Source organism: Loxodonta africana, chromosome 2 (genome assembly GCF_030014295.1).
Source record: "Loxodonta africana isolate mLoxAfr1 chromosome 2, mLoxAfr1.hap2, whole genome shotgun sequence".
In the NCBI taxonomy this organism is placed as follows: domain Eukaryota; kingdom Metazoa; phylum Chordata; class Mammalia; order Proboscidea; family Elephantidae; genus Loxodonta; species Loxodonta africana.
Genome location: NC_087343.1, coordinates 52,786,307 through 52,798,964, shown reverse-complemented (window position 1 = coordinate 52,798,964; position 12,658 = coordinate 52,786,307). Strand labels below are relative to the sequence as shown.

Below are 12,658 nucleotides of genomic sequence, written 5' to 3'. Positions count from 1 at the left end.
TTTTCACATATTCCTTTTTAAAATACACATTGCTAGAAGTGATGTATAATTTATACTGTCAGCATTTTCAAATGAAATAAATGTGCCGCAATGTCTACTTAAAATTAAAGTAACTTTCACATATTCAATATTGGGACCCCATTTAGTTGAAGTAAATAGGGAAAGGAAAAAGAGACGAACACAAGACGACTGCACTGGGTTTTAAGATTTGCTTTTACTTAAATCAGAATCAAGTTCAACTAGCTCTCTGATTAATAATAAACATTCTCTCTAAATCCTCAAAATGCTCTCCTCTGTACTTTAAAACCTTGGAAGAGTCTGGACTTGACTTACAGAAAAGTGTAAGAAAAAGAGATGATTAGGATAAACATTCTCTCTCCCTCACCTACAGATATATTGAGGGCTATCAATATGGATAATTTAAATTATTTTAACAAATCTTAATTTTACCATTATGGGTTATATAGCCTTATAAATATGCATCCCTATTACAGAAATGCAATACTTAATAAACCAGGTTTGGAACTCAGAATATGTTTCCTCATCAAAGTAATATATACAGCCATGAGGTCTGATGCCAAATTATAAAAGCCACTTAAACCATATTATGACGTAACTGTAGCATTAAACTAACCACCAAGTATAATATTGCTTATAGACAATGCACTTAGAGTTCTATTTCTGGGTTCTAGGAATATAATAGTCCTCCCAACCCTTGCCATTAAGTGCAGTAGGAGGAAGCAAAGAGGGGTAAAGCTACCTCGATTCCTCCGTCCCATACCCCAGCGAGAGAGAGTTTGAACAGCTGAGTTCATGGTGCCTGAAGGTCCCTGAGGGGTTGGGGGACAGTGTAACAATGTGTCAGTAACAACTGAGATAAGATTCTCTGAAGGTTTAGTAGTGACAGATAAAAGAAGGAAGGTTTGTCAAGAAAATAAACTCCAGATGGGGGCCATTTATAAGTCAGACTTTATAAGGTAGGAACAGGTAATAGACCAGATAGGAGATTTTTATATTTTTTCATAACGTGGTAAATATTGGTCAAGAATGCCATTTTTGGCTAGTTAAAAAAAAAGAACAATGTGCACTTTTATATAGCCTTATAAAACTATTTTTAAAACCTGATTATACAAGACTATACATTGATCTTTCCTTCAAAATACGATTTTTGTAATAAAATACATTTTGAAGGGCAGGGGAAATGCCTGTGTTTCAAGCCTCCTCCTCATGGACTTTGAATTTACATGGATCTTGGAGATATTTCACCAGTGAAGTTTGTGATAAATAAAGCTCTTAAAAATAAAAACTCAAAAGTTTGAATAAGATTTCTGCTCTTTATAAACACTCTGGATTTTAAAAATGTTTCACAACCAGGTTATTCTTTCAAAGGGCTTAGATCTTGTTCAGTGGTTCTCAACCAGGGATGACTTTGTCCCCCAGGGAAAATCTGGCAATGTCTGGAGACATATTTGGGGGGAGGGTGGTATTGGTAGCTAGCTAGTAGGTAGGGACAAGAGACACTAATAACCTACAATGCACAGTACCACCCACCCAGACAAAGACTTATCCATCCCCAACTGTCAACAGGAGCCCAAAGCCCTGATTTAATCCAAACCTGTTACAGCTATTAGCTAGCTCTGTTCTCTTGACTAAATCACAAAGGCACTTTGTATAGAACAAAGAACTTTTTTCCCACTGAACCACTGGAGAGTAAGTTGCTGACTTGATGACCCATAATCCTCTAAAACATTATTGTGCTTTTCCTACACCATCACCTCTGTCTGATTCTTCGGAAGACTAAAAATTAGACCCACTGCCATACAGTCGATTCTGACTCATGGTGACCCCATGTGTGTCAGAGTAAAACTGTGCTCCACAGGGTTTTCAGTGGGTGTGATCTTTCCAAGTAGATCTTAAGGCCTTTCTTCCAAGCCACTTCTGGGTGGATTCAAACCTCCAACCTTTCAGTTATTTAAAATGATAACAATGTTCAAGCGGCCATGTGGTATAAGGTCTTGTACCACATGGTTTTAGGTACATATATTTAAAAGTGTGGACGTTTAGGTACATATATTTAAAAGTGTGGACGTTTAGGTACATATATTTAAAAGTGTGGACGTTTAGGTACATATATTTAAAACTACACCTCCTGCCAGGGCCCCTCTGAAGACCTTTTATGAAGAGGCATCACGTCCTGGATAGAGTTCTGGAATGCAAACCAGGAACCCTGTTACAGCTATTAGCTAGCTCTGTTTCTTGACTAAATCACGAAGGCACTTTGGGATTCAAGATCAATCAAATGACGCACCTATATTTGCTTTCAAGTTCTCAGAACTATGTGAGACTATAAAAAGATGTGGTCTTAGGAGTGAGATACATTTGTTAAAATAACCACAATAACTTAAAAGTACCAGAAAAAGTGGTATTTTTTGTGTAAAGGATAGCATCATTTTTGAAGATATTTATTATTTCTACGGAGTCCCGGATGGTGCAAACTGTTAATGTTTCCTTTGCTGTTAATCAAAAGTTGTTGGTTCGAGTCCACACGCAGGCACCTTGGAAGAATGGCCGGGTGACCTACTTTCAAAAAATCAGTCACTGAAAACCCTGTGGAACACAGTTCTACTCTGATGCACATGGGGATGGCATAAGTCAGAAGGACTCAACAGCAACTGATTTGTTTTTTGGTTTATTATTTCTATCATAACAACATATTACCTGAAATCCATTGTTATGCATGAAGAGCAAAGATGTCTTATCAGGAGTAGTTTATTTTTAACAAAACATGATGTGCCAGTTTTCTTCTACGTCAGCACATCCTAAATTGTTAATTTCCAAGGTTTGCCTTTTACTGTGAAGTATGTGAGTCCAACTATACAAAACTAACTTCAAAAGATTATGAATTAGGACTAGGACAAACATCACAATATATACTTTGTTTCCATTTGAGGGCAAATACTTCTTTGGAAAACAGTACCTGAGTACATAAACGGATAAGCACTTCTCAACTATCATTGTGGTTTAATGTCTATGCTAATTCAAGCTTCCTCACAAAGAGTTGACCTAATTCTTCTCAAACAACCTCCAACTAAGAGTTTCAAGTATAGAACAAAGAACTTATTTTCCATCTGAACCATTTGAGAGTAAGTTGCTGACCTGATGACCCATTATTCTCTAAAACATTACGGTGCTTTTCCTACACCAAGGAGACGCTCCCACGTAATCACAATGTTACCATTAAAATCAGGAGATTTATGCGTTACCACGTTACCACCTCACCCTCATACCCCATTTAAATTTCAACAAGTCCCTGTAGTGTACATTACAGCAGAAGGTTCCATTACAGAATCACATGTTGCCATTAGTTGCCACGTTTCTAGGCTCCTTCACTTGGCAACTGCTCCAGTCTTTCCTGAGTCCCATGACCTTGAAACATCTGAAGATTTCAGGCTAGTTATATTGTTACAATAAGATTAGATTTGGGGTATGTACCTTTGGCCGTATCACAGAGGGGATGCTGTGTTCTCACTGTATCCTATCAGACAGCACACAATTTCCACCTGTCTCTTTAGGGATGATTGTCACTTTATTAAAGTGGTGTGTCCGCTGCGCTTCTCCATGGTAAAGTTGCTCTTTTTCCCTTTGCATCAATAAGAATTTCGTCGGAAATTACTTTGAAACTCTGTAATATTTTCTGCCTAATCAAACTTTCAATTGATTCATTTAATTAACTTATATCAGTATGTACTCACAAATTCCTGTTTTATTCATGGGGTTATAATCTGATTGTATCGTTATTTTTACGCTCAATTTTTCTTAGATTAGTGCAGTGGAATCTGCTTCAAGCTGGTGTCTGTATTCTTTTGACATGACCTATCTTTCTTTGAGCACTTCATCGGATTCTGGCACAAGATGTCCCAGGCTTATCTTGTACTTTCTGTGTCCCAGCCCTGAAATCAGCCATTTCACCAAGAAGCCTTAGTTAGTTTTAGTAAATGGTATTTAGAATTCAAGATCTAGGCAGTAAATATTCTCATTGCCACTGGGAAACCACTGCTCCTTCAGTGGACAGATTTAGAAACACATGTATGCATAGTCACACACACATAAAACATATGTATGTTTTACACATTTATATGTACACATATTACATATATGTGTATATATATATAAATGTATATAGTGTACATATAATCTACACATATAACATTTACATATCTACATTTTTATCTACGTATCTATCGATAGTCATGAACTCACATTGAGAAGTTACAATACAGTGCACACCAATTACAATACAGTACCACAGGGCTCATTCTGGTTTTCACTCTTTATTTCCTTGATGGCAAAATCTTGGGTCCTATTATCCTTATTAGATTACTTATCTGATCAAACCTCTTGTAGGTACCTAATCTCCTGTTGCCACTACCATGCCTGTCCTCACAGAGATGGATTCCTTACCCCACTCAGGCTCCAAATTCCTGCGCTGGTCTGCCCCTCCTGCATGGATATCCTCCATATGCTGATTGGGCTCTGACACCGTATGGATGTCCTCTGTTTCAGAAAAGCCCTGTCACCCTGCTCAGCTCTGAGATTCTACACAGGCTTGCCCCTCTGCAGGAACGCCCACTTCACTGTGTCCAGACTCTTAACACTCCACACTGGCCTGCTCACCTATATGTACCCCATCCTTGCCTGGCTCAGCTTCTGATACCTTGTTTTGGGCCCCTTAGACCACCAGGTGAAGACGTTCCCCCTGTTCTCCCCCACTTGTGGGGCTAAACTATCCAGGGAGAGAAAAGGAGAAAGGCAAGGAGATGTGGAAGTAGAAGAGTCAATTGAACTAATTCTTAACAAATGTTTACATAATGTAATTTTAAATGTGATGGTAAATTCAGGGTAAAAATTGACTGCATCAGATTAATCCTTATTAAAAGTGGGCTTAGTATTAATCTATTCTTTTAAACAATTTAGAAGTCTTTATAGGTTAAAAATTGCTAGAGTTTTCCACTAAGACATCGACTAACAATACCAGGTACATGTAAGGGGTTGTGTTTGTTTCAAGAGCATCTATTACTAGGCAGTTGGTGTGTGTGGCGGCAAGGGTGTTTCCTGGAGGTAGGAGTTGATCAAGGAAGCATATAAGCCATGTCCTCTAGAAATCAAAATGTTCACTTCAAATGTCTCAATGCAGACATTTCTCAAAAGATAAACATGACCCATTCCCCCCCAATTTGTTCCATGTAATACTAATAATGGAAACCCTGGTGGTGTAGTGGTTAAGTGCTATGGCTGTTAACCAAAAGGTAGGCAGTTTGAATCCCCCAAGGTCTCGTTGGAAACTCTATGGGGCAGTTCTACTCTGTCCTATAGGGTCACTATGAGTCGGAATCAACTCGATCGCAACAGGTCTAATACTAATAATGGAATGTTTAAATATTCCCACATATGTCACACTTTTCTTTACAAAGATATTTGACAGCTCTTGTTTAACTGAAATAGGCTAAAACAGTCAAGATGAGTCCCAGAGGCTGATTTTATTCCAGGACTCAAAGTATTTCAAGCATCCCTTTCAGCTCAAATCATTCATTTAGGTTCACACACTGTGCTTGCTTGCTCCCTGCTGGTGGTTTCCAACTTCCAAGTACATGCCAGCCCAGAAAGGCAACTGAGTATCACACATAAGGAAACAGGCTGACCAATGTGAATTTTCCTGCTCCACTGCTTAACTAATTATGTTTACTTGGGTAATTACTTAATTTATTTAAGCCCCAATTTTCCTCATCTGAAGGTCAAGGTAATAAAAGGTAACTCATGAGAGTATAAACTGCTTAGGGCAGTGCCTGGCACATAGTTATTACATAATAAATATGATAAATTGTAACTAATATTAAAATTTGACTCAAAGTCTTAGCTTATAGAAACGCCTATCTCCAAGTAGTTCCAAGCCCCTAGATAGAAAATATCCCGTAAACTTCATAATATCCTTTAACAGAAAGGAAACTGAATGTCACAGAGATCAATTAAAAAAAAAACAAAAAACCTGTTGCTGTTGAGTCCATTTCAAATCATAGCGACCCCAGAGGACAGAGCAGAACTGCCCCATAGGGTTTCCAAGGAGCACCTGGTGGATTTGAACTGCCCACCTTCTAGTTAGTAGCCAAGCTCTTAACCGCTGTGCCACCGGGGCTCCTATGAAGATCAGTGCAATCCAAAAAATCAGCTAAAGTTGCCTGACAATTTTTTATTCTGCCTTAAAACCAGATGCAAGTTTCATGCCATGTATATGACATGTTACACCATAATTGTGGCTTAAGTTGAGCTATCAGGACGGTACTTATATACATATATAGACATTTGCTGCCCCCACCCTCATATATTCCATTTATTTACACTTTCACTGGGCTCCTCAAATCAAGACCTGACGATCTAATTTCGAAAGATCACAGCCATTGAAAACCCCACGGAGCAGTTTACTCCGACACACACGGGATTGCCATGAGGTGGAATCAACTACAAGGCAACTGGTTTGTTTTTTGGTTTTGAGATATATTTCCTGTTTTGTTTTGTTCTTCCTCCTCCTCCTTCTTATAGATTTGCTCTGGATATAACTTGTACTCTCTAAACGCTTATCATTTTAGAGCAGTGGCAGCACTTAGAGTCACACGGGGAACTTTTATAACTCATGATGTTCAGGTTGAATCCCAGGCCAATTGAATCAAAATTTTTGAGGAAAGGACCCAGGTGTCAGTATTTTTGAAAGCTCCCCCTGGTAATTCCAACATACAGCCAAGTTGAGAACCAAAGTGCTAGAACTAACCCAGAATGCACTGGTCCTCAGAACTGCAATATTCTGAGGTGTGTGGTGGATGAAAAAAGCCATGGTGGTGCAATGATTAAAGTGCCTGTTAACAGGAAGGTCAGAGGTTCAAACCCACCCAGTGGCTCTGTGGGAAAAAAGGCCTGGCGATCTGCTTCTGTAAAGATTACAGCCTATGGGGCAGATGAACTCTGTCACATGGGGTCGTTATGACTTGGAATGGACTCCATGGCATCCAACAACAACAACATGGCTGATGAACACAGAAAAATCATGGAGAGACAGAGGGGAAAATATCCTTGGCCATTCTTCGTAAGTGGTACAAACAGAAAGCAGATATGTTGCTAGGCAGGGGGAGAAGAACATTTAGAAATTGAAGCAACTCAAAATGTGTTGTCTAAGTTGTTAACAACTAGGCCTTTTAAGAGGCATTTATAAAGAAAATGAATAATCTTATGCTTTGACTACCGTTCCATTTTTTATAGTATATTATGAAAAATCTATATGCTATAAACTCATGAAAATAAATTCATATGAACGGCTGAAAACCTTGTATAGAATAATGTCCCAATTTTAGTTATTGGTGTCCAATATTTGTCAGCTTCAGGGGTGGTGGTCTTCTATCATCCCGACTGGCTGCTAACACATTAAAATGTATAGCACAAGCACTTGCATTACAAAGCATATTAGATGGAATACTTTCAACATAAAAAATACTTTTACCTGATTACAAATAGGTGAAGCTAAGGTGGCAATTTTGGTGTTAGTTTTGGTAACGTTACCCAAAAAAACCCAGTGCCAGTTGAGTCGATTCCGACTCATAGCGACCCTAGAGGACAGGTAACATTGGTAACGTTAGTGCACATGAATCCGTCCGTCAAAATGTCTTAAGCAACCAACACAAAAACTTTGATTTCCATGGTGCAAATGAAAATAAACACACACACACACAATCCTATGAGTTGTGGCGGTTTTGTTTATCTGATTTTTGTTACGATGTTGTCTTAGCTCTAAAAAACATCCTCAAAGCCAACCCACCTGCCAGTAGAAAAAAAGGACGTGATATTTGAGCCTTATTAACGATTCAAGGGAAAGGAGTTGGCCTTGGGGAGTGTGCCTTTCAGAAATCCTGTCACAATAGCAGATCAGCAGTTGCTGCCTTGCTCCGGCCCCCACCCACGCACCTACCTCCCTAACCTTCTACCTAGGAAAACCTGGTACCGTCCCCACTCTCACCACTCCCCACTTGCTGGGTGCTGTTGTTTCAGATACATAAAACGGAGCAGAGGAGCCCCAGCCTCCCCAGTCCCCTCGTTCAGCTGAGTAACCCAAGATTAGCCAATAGGAAGAGGCGGCGGCCGCCGCTCCCCACCCGCCTTCGCCAACCGGGGGCGCCTCTCTTCCCACCCCAACCCTACCCCGGGCCCCCGCACGACGGCGAGGCCCGCCACTCGCGCGCTCCTGCCCGCGCGCCCTTCCCTCCCCTCCCCGGCCCCTGCACCCATCACACCTGGGGAGGTGCTGTCTGCCACGCTCCGGCGCGTCGCAGCGAGGAGGCACAGGAGGAAAAGAGGCAGGGGTGGCGGTGCCTGGGACCCCCGAGGGCTGGGTGAGGCGCACATGGCGACGGCGGGTCCGCCGCGGTCCTAGCGGGAAGCTGGCTCGTCTTCACGCCGCCGTCGGTGCCCGGAGTCCGCGCGCACATTCGCCGGTGGCCCGCCGCCCGCTGCGAGTGCCGGGGGCAGGACCGGGGAGAAAAGGCGGTGGGAGGGGCCGGCGCCCGGGCCTCCTCCCCCGAGAAGCGTTCTCAGCGCGCGGCCGAGCCAACGCGCCTCAGCACCCCCCCCAATTATGCAGCGCGCAGCCGGCTGCGGACGCGCCCGGATGTACGGTGGCCACCACCACGCCGCATCCCCTCCGGCCTGCGCCCCCTCGGCTCCAGCCTGGCTGGGAACGACTTTGCAGACTACGCAGGGCAGGTGATGCCTAGCTTATCTCTTGGAGAGGCGATACTCCTACTATATATCTTTACCTGTACGACGCTGTTTGCAGACTCTCCTTTGCAGTTATCTGAGGCAGGGTTCTTGTTATTTACTTTCATGGGACAGATAAGAGCATGGAGAGCACTTTTTTGCTTTCCTCGGACATCGTTGGGTGTCCTTACTAATAAGAAGGCTTATTTTAGCGCTGGAGTAAGACGCTGTCCATCCTGCCCTACAACCTGGGTTTATCTTTCTTTGCTGTGCGTAGCAGTCTCACGCACCCGCCCCTCCAGTCTCTCTAGACTTCACCGGTTTTCTCCAGAATAAGGTTTCAGAGTCCCAAGGCCCCATTCCCAATACCCATTGCCATCAAGTCGATTTTGAGTCATAGCGACCCTATAGGACAGAGTAGCACTGCTTCTTAGGGTTTCTAAGGAGCCTGATGGATTCGAACTGCGAACGTTTTGGGCCCTATAGTGTGTTTTTCTTTTCCTTTGTTTGCTTCGCATAGCATGCGGTTTTAAGGAGCCACCTATGGCTCAAGAAACAAAATCTACTGAAAGTAGATACTATGTAAAATCGCACAAGGTTGTTGACCTTCGTCTAACCTACTAGCAAGAAAGTGACTTGAAATTTTCAGTGCCAACTGAAGAAAACAAAAAACTAGTGCTTTATCAGAGAAGAAAAGGGGAAGCCGCATTATGATAGAATTTGATGATTCTCAAAGATGTTATTACTCATTAAAAAATATTTTTTACGTAAGTTTCACGAGCTTTGTTACCCCCCACTGTCTTTATGTTTTCAAATTCAGGTTTGATAATCATAAATTAAAAATATTTAAGTGTCATAAAAGCAAATTGAAAGAAAATTTTAGAAACATTTTGAAAATGAAAACGTTAAACGTGAGCTCTGCTCACTCCAGGAATGGTTAATTTTTAATTGGTATGTATAACTAATGGAGCCCTGGTGGCTCAGTGGTTAGAGAGCTCAGCTGCTAACCAAGAGGTCCACAGTTAGAACCCACGAGCTGGGGGACAAAGATGTGGCAATCCGCTTCTGTAGAGATTATAGCCTTGGAAGCCTTATGGGACAGTTCTACTCTTTTCTGTAGGGTTGCTATGAGGGAAATTGACTCAATGGCAGTGGGTCTGGTGGGTTTTGGGTGTTTTAAACCCACTAGTATTGAGGTGGAGCCCTGGTGGTACAGTGGTTACGTGTTTGACTGCTAACCAAAAGGTTGGCAGCTTGAATCCACCGACTGCTCAGTGGAAACCCTATGGGGCAGTTCTGCTCTATCCTATAAGGTCACTAGGAGCCGGAATCTACTCAACAGCAATGGGGCTTTAGTTTTGATGTAGCTTGTGTTGCCACAATAAATAATCTGAACACTCTCCTCTGAACTTATACTGTCTGTAGGGTTAATTTGGACAATTAATAATTTATACCTTTGTGACTTGACCTTCACTGTTGATTTGAATTTCCGTTTAAATATTTTACTGTTACTCAACTTGTTATGTGATTATTTCTTTCTCAACTAGATTACAACTATTTTTAGTACCTGGAAATAGTTCTATAAGTCTTTATATTTCCTGCAGTGCCTTAAAAAAATAGTATTTTTAGTGTGGTCTGTTTCTTTCTTATTAGAAAACCAGTACGCAAAAATCTTTTCTATTTTCGGTAAAACTTGCATTTGTAAAATAATGCTATAAAATCTTTATTTTTTTCTTTATGATACAAGCTTTCATTAGAGTGGAATTGTATAAGATAGGGATCTGGGAAGTTGGGAAATGAGGGTGGAAATGTGGATGTGGGTTACTTATTATTGGAAAAAAATGATTTTTTAAATATTTTGTTGGAGAATAACATATTAGACAGTGGTATATAAGGTACTAAAATAATGCAGAATTTACAGTTGACTGTTAGGAGAAAATAAACAAGCAAACAACAGACAAAATACAAATAGAAGTCAGGGATACCATAGGCAGAATTCTGAGACAGTCCTCAAGATTCCTGTCCCCTGGTGTACACTGCAGCTTAGAACGTCTATTCTAAGCCTTCATGCAGGATTCTTCTTCACTTTTGCTTTGAGGATAATATTTAATTTTGAAGGCCCTTCATAATCTAGGCTTTAAAGAACTCTTTGTCATGGATTGAATTATGTCCCCCCCCACAAAAAAAAAATGTGTATGTCAATTTGGCTGGGCCATGAATCTCAGTATTCTGTGCTTGTCCTCCATTTTGTGATTGCAATTTTATGTTAAAGAGGATTAGGGTGGGATTGTAACACCCTTACCAGGTCTCATCCCTGATCATTGTAAAGGGAGTTTCCCTTGTGTATGGCCTGCACCACCTTTTCTCTCTCAAGAGATAAAAGGAAAGGGACGTAGGCAGGGAGTTGGGGACCTAATACCACCAAGAAAGCAGCACCAGGAGCAGAGCGTGTCCTTTGGACCTGAGGTTCCTGTGCTGAGATGATCCCAGACCAAGGGAAGACTGATGTCAAGGACCTTCCTCCAGAGCTGACAGAGAAAGAAAGCCTTCCTCAGGAGCTGATGACCTGAATTTGGACTTGTAGCCTACTAGACAGGGAGAGAATAAACTTCTCATTGTGAAAGCCATCCACTTATGATATTTCTGTTATAGCAGCACTAGATGACTAAGATATTCTTTAACTTAGATTTCAACATTCTCTTACCCAAACTTGGTTGTTGTTGTTACTTGCCATTGCATCAGTCCCCAACTCATGGCATCTGCATGCACAACAACATCAGCCTTGTCATTTGTAGGTTTTTCATTGGCTGATTTTCAGAAGAACATCGCCAGGCCTTTTTTCCTAGTCTGTCTTAGTCCGGGAGCTCTGCTGAAACTTATTCAGTATCATAGCAACACACGGACAAGTGATGACTGCACTTAAGGTGCATTGGCTGGAAATCCAACCCAGTTCTCCCACACGGAAGGCGGGAATTCTACCACTGACCCACCACTGCCTTCTACCCAAACTACTTATCCTAAAACATCTGGAGTTCTCAAAAACTTTTCTGTCCTGTGTGCCTCACTGACTTTACCGCTGCCTTTTTTTTTTTTTTTTTCCCCTTCTTTTAATGTTTGGAATAGCTTCTACAGCTCTGCTGCCTTTTCCTCAATTTTATTTATTTAGTTTTTTGTGTTGCTTTCTCTGGAGAGCTTGTCTGATTATACCTGTAAAGAGCTTCTTCTCTGACTTCATAGCATCCTGTGTACACCCTACCCCAACTCTTAGTACATTATGCTGTAATCGTCTGTTTCCTATCATTTAACGTCTTGGTGCTGAAAGTGGATCTGATTCACCTTTGGATGCTATGTGGCAGTCATCCCATAACTATGTTGCACAGATGAATAAGAGAATAAATGAATAAACAAGTGAATAGATGTGGAGAGAGGAAGAGAATTATCTTTTGCTTTCTTCCATTTAATATGTGACATCCCTAATGTAAGTGTATGGCAGTGTGGAATTTAGTCCTAGAAAATCATTCTACATAATAACAACACACAGACATCTTACAAACATGTATATATATGATAGCAGTGGCGGATAATCCAATAGATAAGGTAAGCACAGCACTTAACCTTGCTTACCAGATCATCTGTAGTGAACAATTCTCCGCCCCCTCCCCCCCCCCCGTTTTTTTAGGAAACTTTTGCTGTCAGGCTCTTTTTTTAACTTTGAACTTGCTCAGAACAAAAAAGGCCAATGGGCAATTTCACATTTTTTCACCACGTCAAAGTTGCTGCTTCTAGATATGGCAGGCATCTGTCTCTCTCCCAATCCCACAGCACCTTCTAGAGAATCAAAGCCTCTTTTCAAATTTATAATCCC

The 12,658-nt window shown here is 41.2% G+C and overlaps 1 protein-coding gene across 1 annotated transcript in view; it reads right to left on the bottom strand.

Moving 5' to 3' along the window:
- The window catches only part of EMB (embigin), a 45,199-nt gene extending 36,677 nt beyond the window's left edge, over nucleotides 1–8,522 (bottom strand). Inside the window, exon 1 of the mRNA XM_010588135.3 lies at nucleotides 8,331–8,522. Coding sequence (XP_010586437.2) covers nucleotides 8,331–8,442 — 112 coding nt within the window. The 5' untranslated portion in view covers nucleotides 8,443–8,522. The remainder of the gene's footprint in view (nucleotides 1–8,330) is intronic.
- Nucleotides 8,523–12,658: the final 4,136 nt, after the last annotated feature.